This window comes from Phacochoerus africanus, chromosome 11 (assembly GCF_016906955.1).
Source record: "Phacochoerus africanus isolate WHEZ1 chromosome 11, ROS_Pafr_v1, whole genome shotgun sequence".
In the NCBI taxonomy this organism is placed as follows: Eukaryota; Metazoa; Chordata; class Mammalia; order Artiodactyla; family Suidae; genus Phacochoerus; species Phacochoerus africanus.
The window spans coordinates 38,686,280-38,714,199 of NC_062554.1; the positions used below are offsets into that span (position 1 = coordinate 38,686,280).

Sequence of the window (27,920 nt, forward strand, 5' to 3'; positions counted from 1 at the left end):
TTTTGCATCATGTCCTAAGCATTATCTCAAGTTGTATCCAATCCCTAGTCTTGCAATTAAAGCATAAATTGTCAGTTTTTCTAGAGTAAATATTGGCAAATCAAGAGTACGAAAAAGAGCACAGTTTGAGGAGCGGTTGTGTAAAAATGGAATAGTTTCTTTAACTTCAGCAAAGCTTGGATCAGTGTCTATCAAGGACCAGGAGGTAGGACTCAACGACCTCTGTTGAAGCCAGTTCAAATTCAAGTCTATCATTCTAATGAAAAAATAGCATCACAATCATTAGCCCTTGAATATGTCCCTAGAGAGATTAACTTAATCATGCCATTCACATTTGATTGTTAACTATTTCATTTGCTCAAGTCCCAGGAGACTACAGCAAAAGGGTGTATCAAGGCGTGAGAGTGAAGCACACAGTCAAAGACCTACTGGCAGAAAAACGATCCAGGCAGACAAGTAACTCAAGATTTAATGTAAGTCGCGGTGGAACACATTCTTCGGGGGTCTTTCGGGGCTTAAGTCCTCTATTAAGATTAGTTGATCTTCTTCTTCCTTTATCTTCACACCAATCTCTCACCTCTTGAGTATGATGTTTGCCATAACGAAGCCCTTCTTTAACTGATATATACACTATATGTTATTATCATACACATTACATACTATTATGATTACACACTATATATACCATGATTAACATTATGGCACATTTGTCAATCTAGAAACAAGAATTCCAAGATCACTGTCAGTTTACTGGCTGGCTCCTTTAGCTAGGGGAAATGAAAGGATGATGTGTCCTGGCGTTCTCATTTCCCCCCGTTACGAATTAACAAAGGCTCGGGTAGTGAGGCTCACGCCGACTTTCATCCACATGTTATTCTAAATCTGATAGAGACAACTTAGCAGCTTCTTGTCTATAACATGCAAATTCGACTTGAAAATCCTAGTAAGAAATGTCTCACATCTAATCTCTGTGTACCATCCTTGTCTTCAATAGCCCTACTCTGTGCCTAAAATGTTTAATTAATGACATTCAAATCTCCAAAGATGATTTTTGAATGGAAATAGCAGTTGGCCGTTTGGATGGGAATATAATCACTTATTATGTAAAATATAACATAATGAAAGTCAGGCACCCGAGGGGCGTTGCTGGGGGCAGGACATGAGAACAGATGACCAGGAATAAATGCGGTCACCGTGCACAGCACATGGCGCAGGGGCTGGTGCACAGTGGGACCTGGATCTTCCAGTGTGTTCTGCTCAGAATGTCAGTACCACATTCAACACAGCTCCAAAGTCAAACTTCTGGGACAGTTTTCAAGTGAACAAACCCCAGATTTGATTTCCTCCCATCCAAGAACACCTTTTATTTGCACTTTTTGATGCCTACCTAGCTTTTAAACAACTTCCTCGCTTCTAGTTCAACAAATAGGACTTAGTTGATAAAGAGAAATCTGAATTATTGGCTCCTCATCTGCTCCTAGTGCCCTGTTTCTCCTGGGGCTTCTTCAGAATTGTTGAGGCTGTGAGATTACATGTGAATCTAGTTGTGAACGAGAGCAAGAGAGAGAAAGAGGAAAAGAGAAAGACAGACAGAATTCAGAGTCTCCTCTAAGCAAACCACAGCTGCATGGATGTAATTGGATTGCTTGGCCAGCACTACTGGCCAAGAACCGTGAAGCTTGCAGAACTGTGACACCTCTAACAGTTAGCTAGAACTGTGAAACCTGCAAAAGGTCCAGGCGCACTGTCAGCTGGGAAGACAAGAGTCATGATGAGGATAAAGTCTTAGTCAAGGAGCAGATAATGTGTCTGCCAGAGTGAATGGGATATACCACCCTCCTTTGCAATGTCATCAAAACACATATGCAGTGATAAAGCGCTAGACCAGACAAAATTACATAACAAGACAAAGAGGCATCTATCTAAATGGTGCATGTAAATCTAGTGTTTACTACAAAATTACCTACTCTGATTTCTCACAAGATCTGTGACTATCAAGAGTGTGTTTTCTCTGTTGTTGATGCTTTTACTTATTTAAAAGATAGCACACTGCGAACATAATTAATAGTAAGCCATGTTATTGGATTTAATTTTAAAATGCAGATTCCTGGTCCCTGTTCCATGCCTACTAACATAGAGTTGTTGGGTTGGGGTCAAGGAATGGTCATTTTTAACAAACTCCTTGGGTGATTACTTTGTATATCTCAGTGTGAGAATTTTACCCGAAAGCAAAGAGCAATTGTCAAAATCCCACACATAGCCAAAATTCTTATCTCTATCCAGATAAGAATTTGCTCAGCTATTGCTGCTGGCCCAGGGACATTGCCACTGTTAGACAAAAGTGGGTACAGAAAATGTGTGATACATGGTCTGTGCTCTTAAACACTGAATATCCTGGTGGAAGGGAAAAATACTATTTTAAAAAATGCAAGACCATGTAACCCAAGCACTGCACTGAATGCTAAAGACAAAAGACCAGGCAGCATAACCACGTGGTGCGAAGACTGGAATACTATTTACATAAGCCCAGTTTAAAAGGCACTTCTTGTGTGCTCTCTTGTTCGATAGACATACTAATCCTGCGAGATTGATATCAACATGGTTTTCCACTTTACAGATGAAAAATTTGAGAGCAAAAGAAGGGAAGGGATTGTTTGCGAGCTGCAGTTAGCACAGTCTTCTGACTCCTAGTTCCACCTCCCTTTTAAAGGGAAAGACCAGTGTGGACTGGAGCAGAATCATCTAGAGTCAAGCTGTCTTCATCTGTCTGGGCTGCCATCCCTAAATACCACAGACTGGGTTGCGTATCAACAGCAAACATTTATTTCTCACAGTTCTGGAGGCTGGACGTCCAAGTTCAGGTTGCCAGCATGGTCAGGTTCTGGCGAAGGCTCTTTTCTGGGTTGCAGATTTCTCACTGTATCCTCACGTGGTGGAAGGGCTCAGGGAACTCTCCGGGGCCCTTTTATAATCCCATTCATGAAGACTCCACCCTCATAACCTAATAGCCTCCCCAAGGCCCCACCCCTAATGCAATCTTACGAGGCCTTAGAATTTCGACGTGAGATTTGGGAGGACACAGACATTCAGACCACAGTTATTGCAAACTAAGGAAATCAAAGCACAAGAAAATATATCATAGAGAAAGGCCTGGAAAGGTGCAAACCAGCTAGAACTGTGGTCGTTCTCAGGCATCAGGTCCACAAGCCATGAGAACTCAGCCTCGCCTTGATGTTCTCATCTATTACTCAGTATCTCACTGCAAGTATCTTATGTTCCTACCTTCTCATTTTAAAGACCTTTTAAATTGGGGTAGTTAAATGCCTATTGTCCCCAAACGTGGTTATTTGGACTTCAGCTATCTCCATGAATTGACTTGAGTTGACTTGCTCATGTTTCACCTCAACCACTCTTCTAGAATATCTGTATTTCCCAAGAAAGATATTCTATTAATTAATCACTGACTCCGAGAATTTCTCTGCACCTGTTGCAAACACAACCCAGTGAGCAGGAGTCATGGAGGATTGTTACTAGCAGCATTTGTGGGCTCTACCTGCACAGGTAATACTGACACCACCTCCTCTTTTTCATCCCAGTTCACCAGGTAACAGTGAGTCTGATATCCTGCATAAGTTCAGATAAGAGAGACTTTCTTAGATGTGTTCAGAACTGGCTACTGATAACATGGGTAATAACCAGTCAAGGGCTAACTTGGGGAGATCGGAGACCCTATCATATGGTTTCACCATACATTTTATGATAGGCCAAATAAAGGAGCCCCAAAGATCCTGCATCAAATTCCTGGAAACTGGGAACGTTGACTTAAATGGCAAAATATGGGATTAAGTGAGTGATCTTGAGTGGAGGCACTCGCCCTGGAAGTGCTCATTCCTAAATGCACTCAGATGTATTCTTATCAGAGGGAGTTTTAAGAGACACACACACAGAAGAGAAGACACTCAAAAGAGGATGTCACAGGCTCGATCCCTGGCCTTTCTCATGGGCTTAGGATCCAGCATTGGCCAGTGGGCTTAGGATCCAGCACTGCTGTGAGCTGTGGTGTAGGTTGCAGACTTGTCTTGGATCCTGCATTGCTGTGGTTGTGGTGTAGGCTGGCAGCTGCAGCTCCGACTGGACCCCTAGCCTGGGAACCTCCATATGCTGTGGAAGAGTCCCTTAAAAAAAAAAAAAAAAAAAAAAGAGAGCCAGAGAGAGAGGATGAGGCCATGTAACCAGGAAGGCAGAGTGGGAGCAAATCAGGGAAGGTAGCCAGGCAGCCAGGCAGCCACCAAACCTGGAGGAGGCCATATGTGGACTCTTGAGGCCCCATAGGAAGCCTGGCCCTGCCCACCCCTTGATTTGGGCTTCTCGCCTTCAGAACCATGAAAGAATAAATTCTGGTCTTGTTAAGCCACCCAGGTTGTGGTAATTTGTTCCAGCAGCCTTAGGAAACTAATACACAGATATTACGAAAACTACGTCCCCTGGACAAGTATTCTTTAGGAAGCATCTATTTGCCCACATTGCTGTGCTTCTCTTTGGGACAGCACTTGGATACATTTACACAGGTGATGCCGATCCTTCTTGACCACAATTTCCCTTATGAACATCTGTTTTCAATACCATGAAATGTTTTTCACATTTTTGCAGTAGAAATCAAAGGGGGAAAAAGTCCCTTGCATCAAAAGGGACTTTGGCCAAAGACTGGACTTAAAACTCCTTCTGTACATTTTAGCCATAATCTTGTGGTTTTACAGCTATTATCATGGAGAAATGTTATTTTGGAGTTTTGGTTGGTTTTTTTTTTTCTCTTTTTCTTTTTTTGGTTGCCCTTCAGCATATGGAGCTCGCAGGCCAGGGATCAGATCCGAGTGGTAGTACCACCTAAACCACAACTGTGGCAGCACCAGATCCGTAACCCACTGTGCAGGAGCAGGGATCAAACCTGCACCCCAGCGCTCCCAAGACACCGCCAATCACATGGTGCCACAGTGGGAACTCTGTGAGACCTGTTTTTAAATAATCATTTTCCTCTTTCTTTTTAAAATTTTTCTGTATTATTATTTTTTTAAGTTTTATTGAATTATACTTGATTTACAATGTTGTGATAGTTTTTGCTGTTTTTCTTTATTCTTTACCATACTACTAGATCTTCTACCAGAACCTTTAAGATATGAGGCACTCACCAACAGCTAGTACCAAAAGATATATATTTAGACTTTTTTGTGTGCTTATATTTTATTTTTTATATTTAGAATTTTGATATAAGTTTACATTGCATTTGTTTCAATTACACTATTTAAATGACATTCTACAAAAACCAATCACTGAAAAATTTTAATAATATCACAAAATTCTGTGAATTCTCAGTTATCTGTAGTAAAATTAAAAAGAAGCAGCAGAATCAGGAGGCATAATAGCCACAACTTTTCATTTTGCTTTGGACTTCAATGAATAATTTGCAGGCTATTGAACTGTCTAATCAAGTTTCTCTCAAGCTATCATCAGGATTCATTTAAAGTCATGAATATACAACAGCTGCATGAGGGGGAAAAAAAACTCTAAACTTGCTAAGTAGGAAACGGGGCTGAGCTCAGAGTTAAAATTGTGCAGTGGAATGGGAGGGGGCACAATGCAATATGGGGGCGTTAAGAATGGGTCTGGTGATCAGGGTCTGATGTTTATTCTATTTTATTGGTTTATAGACCAATAGCTATCCTGTGCTGCTCATTCTTCAAAATGCTATCGCAGGGGACAATAAGGAAATAGACAGGAAAGTCATTTTAAGTTAATATTTTACAAAAATGTGAGGAAAAACAAGTAACGATTTCTGGTTGCTTTTAGAAGATCTGAACTGAGGGAAATGCAGAGATATATCCCAAGTGGGAAATAAATCTGGATTATATCGGCCTTGAGGTATACATAATGTACAAAGCCAGACCAAAAACAAACTATTTTTGCTTGGCGTGATTCTTTTCATACCAGCCCCAAGTGTCTGTTTTTCAACTCATAATTACTTACCAGGTATTTTCTTTTACTATGTCTTTCTAAATCTCTACATCAAGAACATATAGGATGAGGCCATATTGGCAGCTAGGTTTCTTGGTTAATAATCTTTCCTAATGAATTTTGGAAGTAAAATATTGTAAGCACAGAAAGAGGCATAACAATAGTACGTACTGATGGAAAACACTGGAAGAACAGAAGGTGAGTGGGAGCCATAGAGTGTGTTTATGGCATAGATCATATGGAAGTGTTTGATCTTCCTTGGGATGTTGGTGAACTCTAAGGGTAGAACAGATGCACCTTGCTTAGCTCTATCTGTAACAACTATCTTTCCATCAGCACTGCTAGTTAGAGATGTGTTTTGTTTTATATCCAGCAGCTGTTTGATGGCACCAATCATATGTACATTTCAGTTACCACCGAGTGTAAACATTATGATGTCCCCGTCTGTGATTTGCATTTGGATTTCTTGTGAAGCATTTAAAAAAAGAAAAGAAGCAACTGGAAACTGTATGTTATAGTATCTCAAAGTTTCTCTGATTTCCCTGAAACTCTGAAACGTCTCTTCTGCACCAAAAGAGAAATTGCACCTTTCAGAGTCTGTTTAAAATCCCACCCTTCTGGCTATCAGTGGTCTCCAGCAATTCTTCTGTCCTCTCTGGGCATTAGTGTCCTCGTCAAAAAAATAATAGAGCGGGAGTTCCTGGTGGCTCAGCACGCTAAGGATCTGGAGTTGTCACCACGGTGGCTCTGGTTACTGCTTGGCTTTGATTTGATCCCTGGCCTGGGAACTTCTGCATGCTGTGGACATGGCCAAAAAAAAAAGTAGCATCTGATCCCTTCCAGTTCAGTAATTTAATACTCAAAATTTAAGAAGTTTATCCCATTCCTTTGTCTTCTTTGTTATTCATATTTCAGACTTTCCTATCTCACTGTTTATGATTCTCTGAGAACTAGTCCATATTCAGGCTCCTGCTTCCTTGGAGCTGAAGTCTTGGACCACTCTGTTGTCTGGGAACCTTTAGCACTTAGGTTTGCAGCAGTCTCTCATCTAAGACACGGGGCAGCAAAGCATGATGAAGCGTTTGGGCTCTGGATTGAGATGTCCTGAGCTCGAATCCCAGCTCTGTCATTTGCTAACTGTAGGAGGACTGTAAAAGCACATTAATCTTAGTATCAAAGAAGGTGATAACTTTCACCTTACAAGGTTATTGTAAAGGTTAGATTTAATGTTTGCATTGGGTTTGCACATGGTGCATGTTCAATCAATGCTATTACTATTAGATACTGTACCCAAGGAACGTTAGAATTCAAGTGATGTAAGAAATTCACTGAGCTGAAGAAATGTGCGGTCCACTTGTGGGAGAAGGAATTATATGTGAAATAAGTGATTGCAAATTAAAAGATGGCTTTGGTTTCCAAGGGTCAAACACATGATAGTGACCATCAGTGAACACAGTGGGGCTTGAAAAGAGGAGTAGTCAGGCATAGACAGAGTTGGTGGAAGACTTCTTGGAGGAGAGTCAGCCTTGAGCTAAGCTTTGAAGGAAGAAAGTAACTTAGGTGAGCAGTGACTAGAGAGACCAAACAGAAGGCAAGGGGGTGGAGGGGGTGGTCCAGAGGTGAAACTCTGTCTCTGATCTGTACTGACTGGACCCCCCGGATCCACAGGTGGAGAAATGGAGGGAAAGTCGGGAGGCCTAGTCTACTGCACAACCTTTCAAACTTTAGATCTGGTCTCACCTGCTAAGGTCTCCCAGACACTCACCTCTACGCCCAGAGCCTCCAGCATATTTTTCTAAGATATTTATTGGGTTGCACTATCATTGCTTGGTTTCTTAAATCTCTCCCCCAATGAGCTAATGTCTTGCTCTTTCCATTTTTTTCTGTTGGACCCTCCAGACCAGAAGGAAAAGCATAAGGAGAAAACAGTTAAGAGCTAGTGTTGTGAAGTCTGACAGACTGAGGATCTGACTCTATTGTGTGAAAGTGATCAGAATTCTCTGGGCTTTGATTTCCTTCTGCGTAAGCGGAGAGAGTAATACCCACGACAGACGTGTTGTGAAAATTCCAGCACATTGGACATGCTCCGCAAATGGCAACTTTTCTGGTTTTGCTGGTACCTGGAGTGCAGTAGCATTTGATTAATCTTACCATCTTACCACACGAATGTGTTGCCCAAAGGCAGATGCCCACAGAGGGTGATGGGCCTGAATAGTAGCACTGGGACTTAGATACTTCTGTCTTCATTACTACATTCTAATTAGAGTGTAAGTGAATCAATCATTAGGCCACTGGGTGACTGTTGTAAGTTTGAAAAACTGATTCTCTATGAGCAAATCAAACAACGAAATAGTGGATGCAACTGTTAGCAAACTTCTTTTTATTCTGATTCAGCAGTGCCACCTTCCTCCATTCTGTGGGATGAGATGACTAGAGTGGAAGCTTCATCTTGGTGCATTTCATTAAGATAGAGCCAACTCCCCCATCCTACAGTCCTAAATATCCAGAGACACAACCCGTCTTGGATAACAAACCAAGTACTATACTTAAGCCCCTGTGGACAACTGTTTCATGAAGACATCAACTTCAAATGGCAGGAAGAAGGAAATAAAAGTCTTTACATTTTAATCAGAATTCACTATCCATTTACTCCCTTAACAAATTATTTATTTATTTTGTCTTTTTAGGGCCACACCCATGGCATATGGAGGTTCTCAGGCTACAGGTCAAATCAGAGCTGCAGCTACTGGCCCACGCCACAGTCATAGCAACACCAGATCTGAGCCACGTCTGCAGCCAAAGCTTGTGGCAACCCTGGATCCTTAACCCACTGACCAAGGCTAGGGATCGAACCCACAACCTCATGGATACTGGTTAGGTTCTTAACCCACTGAGCCACAGCAAGAACTCCTAAAGTTTACATTTCTGGACCAAGGAAGGACTAGCTTTGGCATAACCAGTTTACTTCGGGGCCTCCACTCAGTGCTCCGCTCACCTTTCACACTCCCTGTGTGATGGTGGCCCCATCATGACTTTCCTTTTTTAATGTAAATCAGTATCCTTAGTGGAATCACTGCTTTTCAAAAATTATTTTTTTATTGACATATATTTGATTTACAGTATTATATTAGTTTCAGGTATACAACGTAGTGATTCAATATTTTTATAGACTTACTCCACTTAAAGTTATTACAAATTAATGCTATATTTCCCTGTGTTGTACAATAAGTCCCTGCTGCTTTTTAAAAACTTTTTATTTTATATTGGAGTGTGGTTGATTTACATTGTCATGTTAGTTCCAGGTATTCAGCAAAGTGATTCAGTTATACATATATATCCATTCTTTTCCAGATTCTTTTCCCATATAGGTTATTAAAGATTATGGAGTAGAGTTCCCTGTGCTATACAGTGTATCCTTGTTGATTATCTATTTTATATATAGCCCTCCGTATATGTTAATTGCGAACTCCTAATTTATTTCTTCCCCCCAGCGTTTCCCCTTTGGTAACCATAAATTGTTTTCAAAGTCTGTGAGTCTGTTTCTGTTTTGTATATAGTTCCTTTGTGTCATTTTGGGTGATGCCGCAAGCTAGTGATATCATAGGATACTAATCTTTCTCTGTTTCACTTAGTGTGACCCATCATGACTTTTGCTCCCTCTCAACCACACGTCTATGTCCCTGCCTGTCCCTGCAGTGATTCCATAGACTACTTAGATGACGCCACACCCAAACCAGAGCCAGGACCTTCTTCTCCCATGGTACCTAGAAGAAACTAGACATACAAGTCCATAATTTCCTTCTAAAACCCATCTCTAGCCCTGTCTCAGAACCCACTTCCAGAGTGTCGTCCCTCTCTGCCCTATTCCCCTGGGCTCCGCATGGCACCTGGCCCTCCCTGTAAAACAGGAAAACATCCTGGGAGCCAGAGTCTAAGCCCACCACGCCAACCTTGCTGGAGCCTCTCTGCTGCTCCTCTAGAGCTCTCTGGGGCATGTGTTGCCCAACCCATTTCTCTCTGACCTCTTCTTCTTCCTTGATGCTTACTGCCCTGCTCTATCCTCTGCTGAAGTGTGATTTCTTTTCTGAATGTCGCCGAGCAGACCAGAGAAGCTGGCATTGCATGGATCACTCCTGTGACCAATGTAGAATGCCACTCCTCCTATGGGAGGAAGAGACCATAGCAGATCCCTCCCTTCTGAAGGGAGGAAAAGGCTGGAAGACATCCCATGCCCAGGGAAATGCAGAGCTTGCCAGCTCCACTGACCTGCTGACTCTGGTCATTCCACCTTTTAGATGCTTTCCCAACCTACACAGGGTCCAGCAATCTGTCACAGTAGGACGCACTAAAGAATCCTCTGCATCCTCTGCATATATTCAGGAGCCGCTAAGGAAAGGGGTGGGTACTGTGTTCACTGCAGCGCTATTCACAATAGCCCAGACATGGAAACGACCTAAATGTCCTTGATAAAGAGATGTGGTACATATACACAATGAAATACTCCTCAGCCATAGGAAAGAAGGAAATAATACCACTTGTAGCAACATGGATGGACCTAGCGATTACCATACTAAGTGAAGTAAGCCAAACAGAGCAATATCATATGATACTGCTTATATGCGGAATCTAAAATACAACACAGGGGAGTTCCTGTCGTGGCGCAGTGGTTAACGAATCCGACTAGGAACCATGAGGCTGCGGGTTCAGTCCCTGCCCTTGCTCAGTGGGTTAACGATCCGGCGTTGCCCTGAGCTGTGGTGTAGGTTGCAGACACGGCTGGGATCCCGCGTTGCTGTGGCTCTGGCGTAGGCCGGTGGCTACAGCTCCGATTCAACCCCTAGCCTGGGAACCTCCATATGCCACAGGAGCGGCCCAAGAAATGGCAAAAAGACAAAAAAAAATAAAAAATAAAATAAAATACAACACAAGTGAATGTATCCACAAAACAGGAATAGACTCACAGACAAAGAGAACAGACTTTTGGTTGCCAAGGTGAAGGACGGTGGGGGAGGGAAGGATTGGGAGTTTGGGAGTACATACAGGATGGGGAAACAATAAGGTCCTATTGTACAGCACAGGGAACTATATTCAATATCCTGTGATAAACCATAGTGGAAAAGAATATGAAAAAGAACACACACACATATATATATAATATTGATTATTAAATTCTTAGGAAAGCTATAATTTCTCACTTGCCCTTGCTACTTTTTTTCTGACTTGCCAGCAGAAGGATCCATTCTTTTGATGTTTGCACAACATCCCTTATTGATAAAGGGAATCAGTGTCTACCCTGGGAGTGTCCCCCACACTTTTCACTCACTCTCATGGTGGCTGTGCTTTGCATATTGCTCATGAACCTCACCAACTAACTCCCTTCCTGAGCCCAGAAAGAATTAAAAAAGAAAAAAAAAATTTATGAGCAGGCAATGCCTTGTAAACTCAAAACGCCAATGTTTGAATACAGAAGTACATAGTAGATCCCCCGCATTCATTTGAATGAATGTTTTATCTGAAGCTTTCAAAATGGCCCATTGTCTGACTTTAATTAGCCCTCTGTCCTGCCCTGTTTAGAGAACTGATTCACATCTCCAGGGCTGTCCATGTTCCCCACCCAACCACCTGCTCCTTCACAATTGCGAACATTTTAAAAAATAATAATAATAAAGGCAAACCTTTTTGCAAGCAACTTATTTTTTCAGCTGTCCAATTGGTTCTGTAGCTTTTTTTTTTCAATCTCATGAAATTTAAAATATTTCTTGGTGGTGAATTCTTTCACACAGCTTGCAAAAATAATCAGGTTTTGCAATGAAACAGCCATAGCGCGTGCCTCTGGCAGGGCTGAAATTCTGCAGATTCTGTTCTGGCCAAAGTGCACAGGATCATTTATTAACATGTATCCCGTTGGCTCCTATTGTTCTAACTTAGCTGCATAAATACAAATAGCATTTCAAAGGCACACCAAGATGCAGGGGTGAAAAAAAAATGTGTTTCATTTGTAACTTAAGCAACAGAAATCGCTCTCTCACAGAGGCAGTCTGGACATAATTTTATGCCAAGCTGAAGAATTTTAACAGTAAAATTTCAAGAAATTGTCAGAAAGTTGGAATTCTGTGACAGTGTTACTTTTCAAAGGACGGAAAATAGTTTATATACCAAATGTCACTCCCTTACAGTTATGTTTTTTTAAATATTTGAGGTTTACACTAAATATATAAAACCTAAAGTCTATTTTAAATGTATTAATTGGTTGTTTTAATTGCAAAAGAAACTGGTGATAAAATGTCAAACATAATAAAACAGTATCAAGTAAAAAACCAAAGTCTACTGACCTCCCCTGCCTACCAATCCCCTCATTCTACTTCCCAGGGCTACCACACTGGGTTTCAGGTACAAGCTTCCAGAATTTTCCTATCACATTTTATTAGAAAGCAAGTAAGTCGTTGCACCAACAGGTTAATGAACATCTGAATCTATGTTAGATATGGACACGCACTCTTACAAAAATGCAAAAATAATGTTCTCACGGAGAATACCCTTCTCCAAAGAGAGAATTTAAACAAATTGATTTTCTAGTCTTCATTTTTCCTCCATACGTTTGAAGGCATTCAGCAAAGCACTTAATTCTTTCCTGTCTCCATTCATGTCAATGACAACGCCTGTCCCGTCACCTGAGCTGATGATGCTGGACACAAGGACTTTGTGAGATAAATCCTCTATAATCTAGGCCACATACGTGCAAGGTAAATGTTTTTAAGGAGGTATGTTTCAATATTTCTTCCTCAAAATTCTTATAGGCTTTAGGATTGGCCCTGTACAATGCCCTGTTAAATCATTTAAGCCCTCTGTAAATAGATAGGGCTGTAGAGACAGATGTGCCAGACCCCTCTTTACACACGGGTATCAGCGGGGAGGCTGGTGATAAAGAAGAAAAGAGAGAAAGAGCCCTGGGAACTGGCACAATGGGGACAGGTGGCCAGCAGCCCTGAGCATCTACAGAGCTGCCCTGGCCAGGCTCTCATGCAAAGCCAGTGGAGTGAATAGAAAGGTCACCTCCCGTCCTCCTGAAACCCTGCCCTAAGGAGAGCCCACCAGACCTGCATCACTGGGTCTGTTCAGCTGTCACAGCCAGACACTCACCCCACCAACACTGTGGAGACCCATCATTTCCAGCAGCAGATCACATTTCTTAGAATGCCACTTTCAGCATGTCTACACTGCTAAGAAACTTCTAAAAGACCATCTCTGGAATTCCCGGTGGCGCAGTGGGTTGAGGATCTGGCATTGTCACTGCTGTGGCTCCCATCACTGCTGTAGCACAGGATTTGATCCCTGGCCCGGGAACTTCCACAGACCATGTTGCAGGTGCAGCCAAAAAGGAAAAAAATAAATAAAAAATAAAAATAAAGGACTATTGCCTGCTACCGGACAAAGTCCAAGCTCCTTAGCATGACTCAAGAAAGCTTTTTATAACCTCGCTCCTACTCCCTCTTCCAGCTTCTCTCCAGCTTTCCTGCCTGCACACTTCCTGCACACATTTCCATGTCTGGGACATGCTATCCACACACTTGAACCTCTGCTTTGCTCCCAACTACAAGGCCCTTTATCCTATCTGCTTACTGATTTCCTTCCATCCTTCAAAACAGGACTGCTGTATCACCTATGATATAATGTGTTCAGTCATCTTCCCTCAAGACAGCAACGCACCCCGACCCCTCCCCTCAGCCCTACCCCACTCCCACCCTCTACCAGGACTAAATCATGGTGAGAGTAGACCTAGGAGAATCCAGTCTATGTCACTCACTAGCTCTGTGACCTTGAAAAGTCCTTTATACTATCAGTTTTCCAGTCTGTACGTTAGAGATAATAATGTACCACAGTCTGTTTCACTGGTTAGAGGCAGGCGCTAATGAGACAATGCGTGTGAGTCATTTAGCAGAGTGCAGGCTATATAAAGCACGCAAGTGTTAGTTGTGACTAAAAATGATGAGACACACACTATTATGTAAAGTGCCTGATGAAGAGTCTGGTATGAAATATGTATTCATAAAACGCGGGTCCTGTCAAAGCTTATTTTTATTGTTACACCCATTGCATATGTATTTATGCAACTGTCTTCTTTATGAAACTGTATGCGCCATACAAATAGAATTCATGCCTTATTCGTTTTTGTATTTCTGGCAATGACCACAATCTTGATGCATAGTAGGCACACACTACACTTTTATTTAATTAATTGAGGCTTCTCCGGTCAAACCAACGTGCTTGTTATTCCTTGAAGAAGAGTTGTGTTTTTCCACCTCTATGCTTGGTTCACAAAATTCCTTGCACCTGGGATCAGCCTTTCTCTTCTGCATCCTCTCATCTTTCAGTGCCAAATTCAAATCCTCAGCACAATGATTTGCTCCCTTTGTGACTTTCAGAGTCTGTAGAGCATGGATCGGGCACGTGGAAACCAGGTACACACTGTCCTATACCATGAACTACTTATTCCTGGGTATGTTTCTATCAGTTACTTATTGCTGAAAGAGAGCCCACCTGAACCTTAGTAAACTATAATAAGGATTCATTATTTCTCACAATGCTGTGGGTTGGCTGTGCACTTCTGTGCACTCACGCAGTTGCATCCCACTAGAGGTTCAGCCATGCTGGAAAGTCCAAGATGGCTCCATGTCTGACAGTTGGTGCTCACTGTCAGCAGGAGGGCCTGTATTCCCTTCCACATACTCACTCATCCTCCAAGAGGTGAGGCTGACCTTTCTAAGAGGAGATCATAAGGCAACATTTCAAGCAAATGCAGGTGAAAGCCGCAAATCCTCCTGAAGCCTATACTCTGAAACTCTTACATCACTTCTGCCACATTCTGCCACATTCTGTTAGCCAAAGCAAGTCACAAAACCATCCCAGATTCAAAGGGGAGAGAGATACACTCCACTTATTGATGGGAAGAGCTGCGAAGTAATTGTGGCAATGTTTAATCTACAACAAATGGCTTATATCCCTAAGTGGATCCTAATCCCAGCCTTTTGGTGGCACTTTTTTCTAGCACCTAAAACATTTAGCCCTATGCTAAGCACATGAGAGGGTGTCCGGTAAATATCTTTGGTTTGATGGCAGGGCTAGTGCACAGAGCCTGATTGTTATGTCATTGAGAGGTTGAGGGAGAATAAATTTCGAAGTCAGAGAGCTTGGGTTTAAAGCCTAGTTTTGTAACTTACTAGATAGATAATTTGGCGCACATTACTTAAATTTTCCAATGCTTAGTTTCCTCTTTTGTAAACTCGAGATGATCTTATCTACTTTCAAACAAGGTAGCCTTTATTTATTTATTTAGCTTTTGCTTTTTAGGGCCACACTGCGGCATATGGAAGTTCCCAGGCTAGGGGCTGAATCAGAGCTACAGCTGCCAGCCTACACCACAGCCACAGCAATGTAGGATCTGAGAATATAACCTTAATAAAGCATCTGGCACATGGTAGATGCTTACAGGTGCCGTTGCTATTCATTATCGAGTGTTTTTCTTATTTATGATGAAATTACTATGTAACTCAGATAACTGGTCTATAATCAAAACATCTTTCAAACTTTGCAAAACTAATAAGCTGGATTAGAACAGGCTCGATATGGTTTAGTCGCTCTATAAAAGTTCACACCAATCAGAATGCCCCGGTTCTACTTCACACTTGCCACCTTAACTGAGGCGTGTAAATCTCCTTGCCTATTTTCTTCTGGAGGAAGAAAATATTCCATCCTAACACAGGTCCCCATTTAAAGGCTGCGTTACATCGGCCATGAACTTTACTTTCATTTCAAAGCTGGAAGAAAATCATATGACTTGTGGTAGGTCTAAATTCACATAGTAAAGCATGGTTCTAGAAACTTCAGTATATCATAAGTTCTACCTCTTTCCCAACCACAGATGTGATGGTAATGAGAAATCAAATATATAAAACACTGTGAATTCCTTTAAAAGTGATCCCAGTTATTCACAAGTGGCTGTAATTATTATTTAAGCATGAGTAGCAAGATCTTTAAGTTTAAAGAGACACTTTCTAAACCATATAATCAGAATTTTTTGAATAAACTATGCAACAGTGTGAAAACTCTTTTGCTCCTCAGAGCTTTCTTCCTTAGTACATTTCAATATGTTTCTTCAACTAGCTCGGCACCTGAAAATATTATAGGGCCATAAAAATGACTATAAATGTACTCAAGGGAAACTCCTAATCTTATCACTTTACTACCGTGGTGACCTATTAGTTCAAATTAACTCATTTTCATGGAGGGGCTTTTGGGGCAGCTGTGAGGCTGCTGTGTTAGCTACAGGAAGTTGCAGACTGGCAAATTTCATTCAAATGTAAACCTCTAAATTTGGCTACCTGGCATTGCAGGATCCTGTTGTTTGCAGTATGCAAAATAAAAATTATATACCATCTTGCTTGGTCAAAAGTTATGGGCTTTTCAATATTAATTTCAATATTATTTCTGGAGAATTCATATGATGAGATGCAACCGAATATGATCTTGAACAAGGAAAAAAAGGAATGTGCTTTCCCCTCACATGAGCAGTGATAACTAATGCTCATGCTGAGAGCTCATGTTTTAAGTTGTTCTTTCTTAACCTATAAATCTGGGATGCCAGCTCTGAAATCAGTCCAGAGAACTCCTTCCTAGTGCCAACATATGTCCTTTAGAACTCTCTGATGTTCTGGGAGATGAACTGAAGTTGTGCATTATCATTGCTTTTTATATTACATATCCATCTAAATATTTCCCAGGTCACCATAGAGGACATGGTAGTAATTACAGCTATAAATGATTATATGCAAAAGTTTTATATCATGACCTATCACTACTGTAGGTCACAGGAGTTAAAATGGTCAAATCCATCAAATTATATGAATCTTATTATGCCTAAATTATACCTTAATAAAGGTGATCCGCCCCCAAAAAAATCCACTGAAGGACTAAAGGTTATATATAGGGAAGTAGATATACACAGGGAAATACTAGACCCTCTTTGTTGAGCTTTTATATAATTATATGATCTCCCTGAATATTTCCTTTATACTAATTTTTAGCTATGAAGTTTTCCCACTTTTATGTTCAAGTTACTAAAACTTTTGGAAGGCAATATGGTGTGGTGGTTAAGAAGCAGACTCTGAAATAAGAAGGTCCTTGTTTGATCCCACCCACCACCACCAACCTTACTTGCAGGGGAACCTGGGTTATTCTCTCTATTTCAATTTCCTCATCATTAAGATGAAAATAGTGTTACTTATCTTGTGGGGGGCATGTGATAATTCAATAAGATAGTACATATAACACATGCGGCCAAGTGCCTAATAGTGTGTTTTTGAAGTTATGACAAGGACGTGCTTATGAATTACCCTAATTGTAATTTATATCTCTGCTAAAAAATATTGGAAGCCATAGAAAAATAAAAGGTTAAAAATAAAAGCTGCTGTGTGAAAAATAGGACACTACTCCTTAGTTTTAATATTTAAGGATTTGATTATGGTTCAGGCAGAGTTGATGGTCTGGCGATGGGGAGATTGCACCCACAGCAAAACTAGATCCTGCTTTAAATACAGTTTGCTAATTTGTTGAGCTGTTGGGAAGTAAGGGGAATCACCAAAGCCAGAGTTTTCTTTTTCTGGGGGGTTGAAGGTTGGCATGGAATGTGGGGAAAATGTTTGAGTAGAAATACGGACATTGAATTATGAGAAGATGATCATATCAAAAAAATCTCCCTAAGTACAAGTTCCAAATTAGCTTTCTACATGAGGACTGGTCCTTGAGTTTTTTTTTTTTTTTTTGTCAAGACTGGAGAACTGAACTTGGGACTCCAAGATTAACCTGGAGAACACTGAAAGGAGCTGCCTCCTGAGAAATATAAACATAAATCTCCTGGAGGAACACAACCTCAATTTAGGACCCCATATTTTCACAGATTAAGGTCAACCAGATATTAGTTTCAATTAAAGATCGCGTAATGCATAAGGAAATAAATCACTAGGAATGAACGCCAGCATAAACAATAAAGTTTAATTCCCAGGACTTTCAGATATTAGAATCACCAAATACCAAATACACAGTAACATAATAAATAATGAACACTCAACAAAATACCAAGCAAATTTTTTAAAGATCAAATGGATTTTATATAAATGAAAGAAAATAAGTACTCATTGATACTAAAAAATGCAATGTATAAGTTAAATAGCAAATTAGCTACCATCGAAGAAGGAATTAGTAAACTGGATATAGATCTGAAGAAAGCTGTACCAATCTATCCCAAAATATAGAACAGAGAATCATGGATACAGAGGAAGTAATAAGAAGTTAAGGACATACAGGAGATAAAAGTCAAATGTGTAACATACATAAGAAGACCTAGAAAGAGAGAATACAGGTAATACAGACAAGGCAGTGTTTAAGGAGAGGATGATTGAAACAACTTCAAAAGAGATGAATCCCCAGCTACATGAAGCACCTCCTGTACCAGCAGAATAAATTTTAAAGATCTAATTTAAAGTGAGGTAAACTTGAAAAACCTTAAAGACAAAGGGAGTATATTTAAAAAAAAAAAGTAGTCAGAAATGTTTTTGCAAAGAATAACTATAAGATTAGCAGCAAACTTCTCAACAGCAGTCATGGAAACCACAAGACAGTGGAGTAATATCTTTAAAGCACTTTAAAAAAAAAAAGAATTACTTCAGAGGAAGGAGAATGAATCTAGAAAAACGTTTGGAGGACCAATAAGCAAAGAAAATAGTGAACATGTAAGTAAATCTAATACAGATTTACTTAATAAAATGATGATGAAATAATGTCTAATTTGTGGAGGTTTAATAAAAAAAAAAGCTGAAATGTAAGAAAAGACATATTCATGTAAATCAGGAGACAAACAATAAGAGCTCATGTCCTAAGGATCTTACCTGACGATGGGAGGTTTAAGATACTGTTTGTGTTCTTTGTTAAATATGCAAGGTAAAATTTTACGACTAACCATAAAGAATGGAAATACAGTGTTTAATTTCCACAGCAGGCAAAGGACAAAATTTTGTGGGAGAAATGAATACAAGAGGCTTCTTTCCATCAAATAATAAATAAAATCAACTAGGTATAGAGTTATGAAACCACTGTAGAGCTTTCAGTTATTAAAAATTGGATTGGGGAGGGTACAGTGCTAGCAATTTCACAGCAGTAATTACAATTGGGCAGAAGAGGAGTTCCTCCTGTGGTTCAGTGGGTTAAGAACTCAACTAGTATCCATGAGGACTCAGGTTTGATCCTTGGTCTCACTCAATGGGTTAAGAATATGGCTTTGCTGCAAGCTGCGGTGTAGGTTACAGATGTGGCTTGAATCCAGCATTGCTGTGGCTGTGGGGTGGGCTAGCAGCTGCAGCTCCGATTCTACCCCTAGTCCAGGAACTTCCATATGCCTCAGGTGTGGCCCTAAGGAGAACACAAACAAACAAAAACAAACAAACAAAACAAAAAATTGGGCAGAAGAAGGAGTGTAAGACAGTTGTTGGCAGCATTGGTGGTGGCAGAAGAAGCTGCAAGGGCTGGGTCTGCACAGACATGTCCGTGCCTCTGGCAGAGCCTTGCCAACTAATGAACCAGTGCGTGGCCCACAGGTGCTGATACTTCCATCCATCGCGTGTCACGTCGGGCACATGTACTGCGTCTCCCAAAAGCCTCCCTCCCGGGCCTGGCCTTGGACAGAGCAGTTAAGGGGAGGGAGAGAAGGTGGGAGATGAGTAATAGGACATCTCTGCAGGCAGCACCTGGGACAGCTACCACCCTGCCTCACTCCACTTAGCCAGGAAAGGAGGCTGCTGCAGAGAAGCCAGAAGGAATAGACCCTGGCAATGTGGGGAAAGGTGCCCAGCCACAGTGCTTCTATGGCGAACCACTGCCTCCTTCCTTCCCATACCAGACACCATAGCACCTGCCCTCCACATCCTCTCACCCCGTGTGCCCAGCAGGTCCCTCCTCCCAGCCGAAAGTTAACTTCTTAGGGAGTTTGGAATTAGCTGATGCACATATTATGCCTGGACTGGATAAACAACCAGATCCTAAGGTATAGCACACAGACCTATATTGAATATCCTGTAATAAATCGTAATGGAAAAGGATATGAAAAAGAATGTATATATATGTCAAATTGAATCACTTTGCTGTATAGCAGTAACTAACCGAACATGAGAAATCAACTATACTTCAATAAAATACATTTTATTTTTTGATGTTTATTTTTTGGCCACACCTGTGACATGTGGAAGTTCCCAGGCCAGGGATGGAACCTGAACCACAGCAGCGACCTGAGCCACCGCAGTGACAACGCCAGATATTTACCCCTCTGAATCACATGAGAACACCAATAAAACAAATTTTTAAAAAAGAAAGTGTTAAACTTATTAAACAGGAAAACATGCTTAGAAGAATATGCCATAGATTTGGAGAGGCACAAAAATGCATCAGAGTGATAATAGCTACTGCTTAGATCCTCCTTACCCTATGCCAGGAACTAGTCTAAGTGCTTGACACGTAATGTCACATTTAATCTTCATGAGCCCAAGATCACACAGCTAATAAGAGGCAGGCCTGGGCTTCAGACACAGACACTTTGGTTCCAGAGTGTTCGCTCTCAGGTACTGTACTGCTTCTGAGTGATTAGAGGATATTTGGCCCGGAGAAGATGGAATTCCAGTTTGGTGCCATGGATGGAATGTTTGTACGCCCAGCTCCATCATGCACATGTTAAAGCCCAAATCCCCAGTGTGATGGTATTTGGAGATGAGACCCTGGGGAAGGTAATTAGGTCTTGAGGGTAAAGCCCCCATGCATGGAACTAGTGCTCTTATGAGAAGAGACACAGGGCAAAGATAATCTCTCCTTCTGCCACATGAAGCCACAGAGAGAAGACAGGCATCTGCAAGCCAGAAAAGAGCCTTCTTCCCAAGACCCCGACCATGCTGGCACCCTAATCTTGAACTTCCAGCCTCCAGGACTGGGAGAAATGGTTGTTGAAGCCACCAAGTCTATGGTATTTATTATAGCAGCCCAGACTCATGAAGACAGTTGGGACATGATGGGTTACCCTCAGAGATTTGAAGAGCTCTGTATGGAAGAAGGTTTAACTCATTCTGTATGGACCGAGGATATTAAAATTAAGAACATGACTCTGTTCAGCCTACTTTGTAACAACAGTCGGAGGTCCCCAAAGAAGGAACGGGCTTCCTCAGAGGGCGCCGAGTTCTCCACCACTAGAGGCTAAATGCACTGAGGGTTAATAATAAGGAGATGATTGCAGCATTGAGCAGTGGTTGAATAAGACTCTCCATAAAATCGCTTCCAACTCTTGAGGGTCTGTAGGATGATCAAGGTCCGGACTAAGAGCTCAAAGCCAAAGAACTAGATGTGGAGGACTCTCAGCTTTTGCAACAGCTACATTTTCCACTTTGTTCCTGGGCATCTTGGAGCCAGCATTTGCATTTGCGTATTTTAAGGCTCTCCACACCTGGATACCTTTCCTTCGGCAGTCAGCTCAAGCATCATCTCCTCCAGGATGTGTTCCCACCTCGCCCTCACTCGTACCTTCTGTATCCGCCTCCCCCCATCTTTCCCTGCAACGCCACTCCTCACGCTAGAATGAAGCGTCTGTTTCATCATCAGCCCCTCCCTGTCTTAGTGTCCTGGGGCTGCACTAACAAATGACCACAAATGCAGTGGCTCAAAGCAAAAGAAATGTATTTATGTCTTACAAATCAGGAAACTAGAAGTCCAAAATCAAATTGTCAGCAGAGCCAGGCTCCCTCTGTTCGCTTGAGGAAAGCATCCTTCTTTGCCCCTTCCCGGCTTCTCGAGGTTATGGGTGAAACTTAGTGTTCCTTAGCTTGAAGCTGTACCTCTCAAATTTCTCCCTCTTTCTTCACACTGTCTTCTCCCCTCTGTGTCCGTGTCTCTGCATGTGTGTCTCCCCTCTTCGCATAAAGACATCAGCCCTATTGGATTTAGGGCCCACAAGACTCCAGGATGACCTCAGTTTAAGTAGTTACAGCTTCAGAGATGCCATGTCCGAGCAAGGTCTCATGCATAGGTACTGGTAATTAGGTGTTCAATATACCTTTTCGGGAGACGTAATTCAACCAACAATATCCCTCAACCTCCCACACTCACTAAACTGCGGGCTCTTTATCCCACATCATTATTGTGTCTACTACGAATCACGCTCTGTTCTGGGCACTGAGTCACCGTCAAGGTCTCTCCCTTTGGCGAAGCTTCCACTTTACAGAGAGGCAGACCGTTTTAAAAGTGGCCATTCAATGTTAAAGCCAAACAGAACCACATTTGTGTGTGTATGTGGGTATATATGTATATAAATCATTGATACATATCTGATGAAGGGTGTAGCACAAACAATAAAAAAAAAAGGATAAATCACTTCACTTCATCCAGCAGCTGCTTTTTGGCCTGTTTACCAGAATCTTAAACTTTGGCTTCTCTCTGTCTCTTGTAAAAGTTTGTTCTCTGGTACCTGCCTCCTTCGCTTTCAATTGGGGCCCCCTCTAAACTCAACTCCCCCCAAATGTTTCTTAGTGTCAGAAAATAAAGCTTGTAAAATGTATTCTTAAGCCTTTTTTAAAAATTCAAACTTGCAACTACAGAAGAAGCCACGTGTGTGCCTCTGTCTTCCAGGGCAGCATCAGCTCGGCCCAGTCTCCGTTTGGCCCCATGCCAGGTGAGTACTGCCCTCTGAGGCAATTAATTCCTTCCCTTTGGCATTTAAATCAGGTATTTAGACTTCCGATCTTTCATAGGCGCCTTGAAAATGTTGCAACTTTAAAGTATTTATTTTTAAAATATACCATCAGGGCAGGCAGATCTGGGCTCATTCAGTCACTCCTGCATTTCGAGTGCACTCTGTCCAGCATAATAAGCTTATTGGGCAAAAGCAATAGCAAGTAGGCCCTTGATACAGTTTTAAAATGTCTCAGATTCTGGTCCTATGATCTACGATTCTGGCACTATGATTTGATAGCACATGTCCTTCCTTTTTGAAATTTGTATTTATTTCCTTATTGTATCGAAGTGTAGTTTCGACCTTGTATAGATCTACAATGTTGTATTAATTTCTGCTATACAGCAAAGTGATTCAGTTATTCATATACATACACCCTCTTGTATCTATACATTCTTTTCCATTATGGTTTATCTTAGGACATCGAATATAGTTCTCTCTGTGCTACACAGTAGGACCTTGTTTTTTATCTCCTGTAGGTATAATAATTTACATCTGCTAACCCTAACCTCCCACTCCATCTCTCCCTCAACCTCGTTCCCCTTGGCAACCACAAGTCTGTTCTCCTTGTCTGATGCAGTAGTTTTAGAAGAGAAAGAGAGAGGGCCAGAGGGCAGATGGGGGAAATACCAATTACTGGTGCATTCTATATGCCAGGCACTTAGTTAAGCAAATTATATTCATTTTAATATTTATGTCTCATTAAATACTCCTGTGGGGATGGAAAATGGCCATTCTCAACAATAGTTTGGGGGCAGTCTCATATGTGTATACATGCACATATAGACACACACGCAGACACACACACACACACACACACACACTCTTTCTAGATCCAAACTCAGAAGTGACATAGGCTTTCTCAATAATTTTAGTAAGCTCCAGAGCTGGATTAGGGAAAAGAATAAGAGCAGAAGACCCCCCATATCAGCAAGTCGCTGCGCCATATTTCCCAATCATATTTACTGTCACTAGAATCTGGCCATATCTGCTCCCTTCTGCAGAAGAAAATTTCTGCAGTTTTTCTTTCCATTGAGACGTCTTCTTCTTTCTAAGGAGAAAAAACTATGCCTATGAGAGCAGAGGATTTTTTTTTCGTTGTGCTTTTTTCTTCGGAAATTGGGAAATGCACACATGAGATCCTGGAAGCCTTGTTTCCTCATTCCTCATTCTGTTCTCAGCCTTAACCGCTATTGTGGATACAAATTCATGGCATGAAATGAAACTTTATTGATTGATATTAGTTTTCATTTGCACAGAGGTTCTTTTTGCCTTGACAAGTAAGTATGCTTATGGGGAAACCTTGACCTGCAGCTTTCAAATTCATGAGCACATAAGAAGTTTGGGGGCTGTGGAATTTAAGATGAAAGTGGAGTGAGTGGAATTGTGCCATAAGTCCCTGTGAGGAATTTTGATTTCCTCTAAATGAATGAATAACTTTACATGTAATCGTTGAACACAGACATAAGTTCTGCCCCCACAGAACCTGCAGAGCAGTTGGAAAGAGGACTGTAACTTGGGTGAGAGAGTAGCAAGCATCAGAGACGTGCCACATCAGGACCGGAAATGCTGTGTAGGCAGAGTCCTGTGTGGCTGAGTCAGGGTAACAAGAAGAAGGAAGGGTCTTGATGAACCCGTCTTCTGTCCCTGCGGAAGAGTGGACACAGGGTGGGCAGAGACAAAACTCAGGAGTCGTGGGGGATGGTAAGAAAGACAAGAACCAGCATCCTTTTCCCACTCAGCCCTTTTGGGACTCCGGGGGTATAAAGCCTTAGCTAATTAGATCACACCCACCACCAGCTGGAAAAAAATCAGTTTTACAGCCCTTGAGTCTATGTTCCTGAGCATGTTCCAAATGATAAGAGTTTCCTGCTACAACTGAGCTACAGGATCAGAAAGCCTTTAGCAATTCCACATCTCTTCTCTTCTGGGACCACTTCCCCGGCCTTCCCTTAAATGAGATCTTCTCAATTTCAGCCTCTCCCCATTTCCACTACGGGGAAATTTCTAAGCCAGGCATTTTCTTCCCAAGCTTGCAGTTCCCCGGGTGAGCTGAGTGAGGGGCTCGGTATGGCCACAAGAGGGCAGCAAATAACACCAGACTCTTCAAAGCCGGACCACACACATTTTCTGTGGGCCTCTCACTTGGCTACACAGAAGCAAACAAGCACGCCATTTCTGATGCCTGCTAGTGCAAGACAAGGTGTTAAAAGGTGTATACACAGAGCTAGAAGTAGAGTAGACCCAGCCTCTGATTTGGGGTGGAGTCCTAATCTCACCTATCTAGAGCTACTCAATCTCTGATGACATGCCCTAGTAGCCCCCTCTTGTTAAGGGTCCTGTGTCTATGCGGACAGAGCTCAGAAGCTGGGAAAAAGATGCTTCATTAGATAAAGTGTAAATGCCAGGAGATTCTTATTCTCTTTAAGCCTGACCCCTTCCTACCCAGTGCCTAGTACATAGAAAAGCAGAGCGAACTTGAAACATATCAATTATTTGGGCTGGACCAGTTACAAGAGGTAATTTCACTATATTTAATGCTTTCCAAGACATTTATTTATCTATTTAGCACAGAGTCAGCTGCAACAGAGATTCCTTCCGAGGAAGCTTTTGCCCATTTGTTTTCCCCTTGGCAACAGGCTCCCCGGTGATGTCAGGTTACTATGGTGTCAGGAGAGCCTTCCTATCCGACTCCGACTTCCACAGCACGAAGCAGTTTGCAAACGACGCCTGCACCCCAAGCGTGGCGAAGCCCTTTGCCTGCGAGTCCTCGGCAGGGCAGGGCCACCCGGCCCTCCTGGACTCCTACTTCCCGGAGCCCTACGGGGACCACCGCCCTGCGGCCCTGACCCCCAACAGCAGCTCCCTGTTCAGCGCCTCGCCCCTGCCACCCCTCCTGCCACCACCCTTCCCCAGCGACCCCACACCCTTGGTGCTGGTGAGTATGCAGTGACTGGATTTATGAGGTCTCCAGGGTCGGGGACCCCTAGACCTGACTGGCCCAACAGCTCCACGGAAAGGTCTGTTCTTCCCAAAGACTGGGGGTGGCAGGGGGGGGTGGGTGCTTCACTGTGTCATCTGGGGAGATGCCAGGAGCCCTGCCCCACTAGGATCCAGCCAAGCACAGGAGGCTATATCCAGGGGTTTGGGCGGGAGGACTAATAAGACGGGATATATATCCATTTTGTTAATATTCTCCCCATCTTCCAGATGTGTCACCCTGCCCTCAGCCAGGGCAAGTGCCTCAGGACTTCTCTCCCCCTCCTCTTCAGTCTCCCCTCCCCCAGGGTACCTCTACCCTCTAGACCCTTGGTCTCTCCCAATCCTTTCGGAGATGAGTTCATAAAAAAGAATACCAGTGACCTGCTTATACAAAACTGGGAAGCCACAGTTCACCACAAGGGAACAACTCTCTGAAGATGGGATTTTAGATAAAAACAGGCCATGGGAGGAGAATGGGAATTAACGTTATCGATTATCTACTCCAGGCAGGAACTTTTATATGCCTCTGTTCACTTATTACTTGCAACAACTCAGGATACTGTAATGAAAGCCCCATTTTAGGGATGAACAAAATGAGGTACTCAGCGTCAGGAAGGTAGTGGGTGGCCCAGCCAGGAATCCAACCCACATCTTTCCAGCTCCAAGCCTATGAGGCTCTTAGCTGTTTTTTCACTGAGGGTGGGGTAGCCTTCCCAGCCTGCTCAGAAGCCCACTTGGCCCCCACTGCGTAGTATAGAGGCCTGTTCCTTCCAGGAGTAAATGATGCAATGCTATCTGTAGCGTTCTTGTTATGGCTTAGCAGGTTAAGAACCTGACATAGTGTCCATGAGGGTGTGGATTCGATCCCTGGCCTTGCTCAATGGGTTAAGGATCTGGTGTTGCCGTGAGCTGTGGTGTAGGTCACAGATGCGGCTTGGATCCCGTATTGCTGTGGCTGTGGTGCAGGTCAGCAGCTCCAGCTCCGATTTGACCCCTAGCGTGGGAACCTCCATATGCCTCAGGTGCAGCCCTAAAAATGGAAAAAAAAATGCTGTTAAAATGTTCCTTTTATTATTTTCACATTTCACTCATTCAATGCTGTTTTCTGAGGAAAGAACTCTCTCTCTCTCATCTCTGTACACACACACACACACATGCACGCACACACAATCTAACTGTAAAGTAAGAAAGGAACTAAAACTTCCACTGCCTGCCTGTTCAGGAGGCTTTGGACAGCAGAGGGAGGACCCCAAGTCTGCTCTGGAAGATGTGGGCCAGCAGCACCCCGTGTTGGGAAGGAAATCTGTCCATCTGTCCACATCAGACTGTCACCTCATGACTAACCAGTGATCTCTCCATCCTCCTCAGAGGGACTCGTGGGAGCAGTCAGTGCCCGAAGGCCTCAGCCAGCCAGACCCCACACCAGCCGACGCCCTGCAGAGCCTGGCACCCAGCGCGAGCTGCCTCTCCCAGCTAGAGTCAGGGGGGAGCACTGCCCAGCACAGGAGCTCGAGCTGGGGGGCCCCCCTAGCTGGGGTTCAGTCCTACTCACTGCATGCACTGGAGGATCTGTACCACACGCAGGGGTACCCCACCCCGTCCCCCTACCCCTTCACCTCTTTCATGACCATGTCCAATGATCCACCACCCAAAGGGGGGCCCTTCTCCACAGACCAGGGGACAGACACCTCTGCCCTCCCGGACCCTTCTCCATGGACCAAAGAAGACGGGAGCCTGGCTTGGGGGACCTATGAGTGCCGCCGAGCTTACTGAGGACACCGGAGGACTTCTGTGCTTCCCTCTCAGTCACTTTCTGTACTCACTGACCCCTGTGGTGTGGTGGCAGCTCTTTCAGAACTGGATTTTTAGGATAAGCCATCGTGCCACCCTCTGTTACTGGATGATGGCATTCATTTGTGATCTGCCCACCACAGCCCCACTGAGACACATGCAATGTGAATTCAGGGTACTTACTGGGAACCATAGTTTAGTCAGACTACCTGACAGTGAGGTGTCTGGGGGATTTAGTAACCCATTATGTTCTGAATCTTCTGTTATCTTTGAAGTATCATTTTTAGCACTGATATTTTTTTCTGAAATTACATATTAAAAATGT

At 42.7% G+C, this 27,920-nt stretch overlaps 1 protein-coding gene across 1 annotated transcript; it reads left to right on the forward strand.

Annotated features, from left to right (window-relative positions):
- Positions 1–353: 353 nt before the first annotated feature.
- POU2AF2 (POU class 2 homeobox associating factor 2) lies at positions 354–27,920 on the forward strand (the record flags this gene model as incomplete). Its single annotated transcript, XM_047754352.1, has 4 exons — positions 354–473; positions 22,720–22,762; positions 25,462–25,760; positions 27,173–27,920. Coding segments are annotated over 4 exons (867 nt in total), but the record flags the coding sequence as incomplete, so codon positions are not given.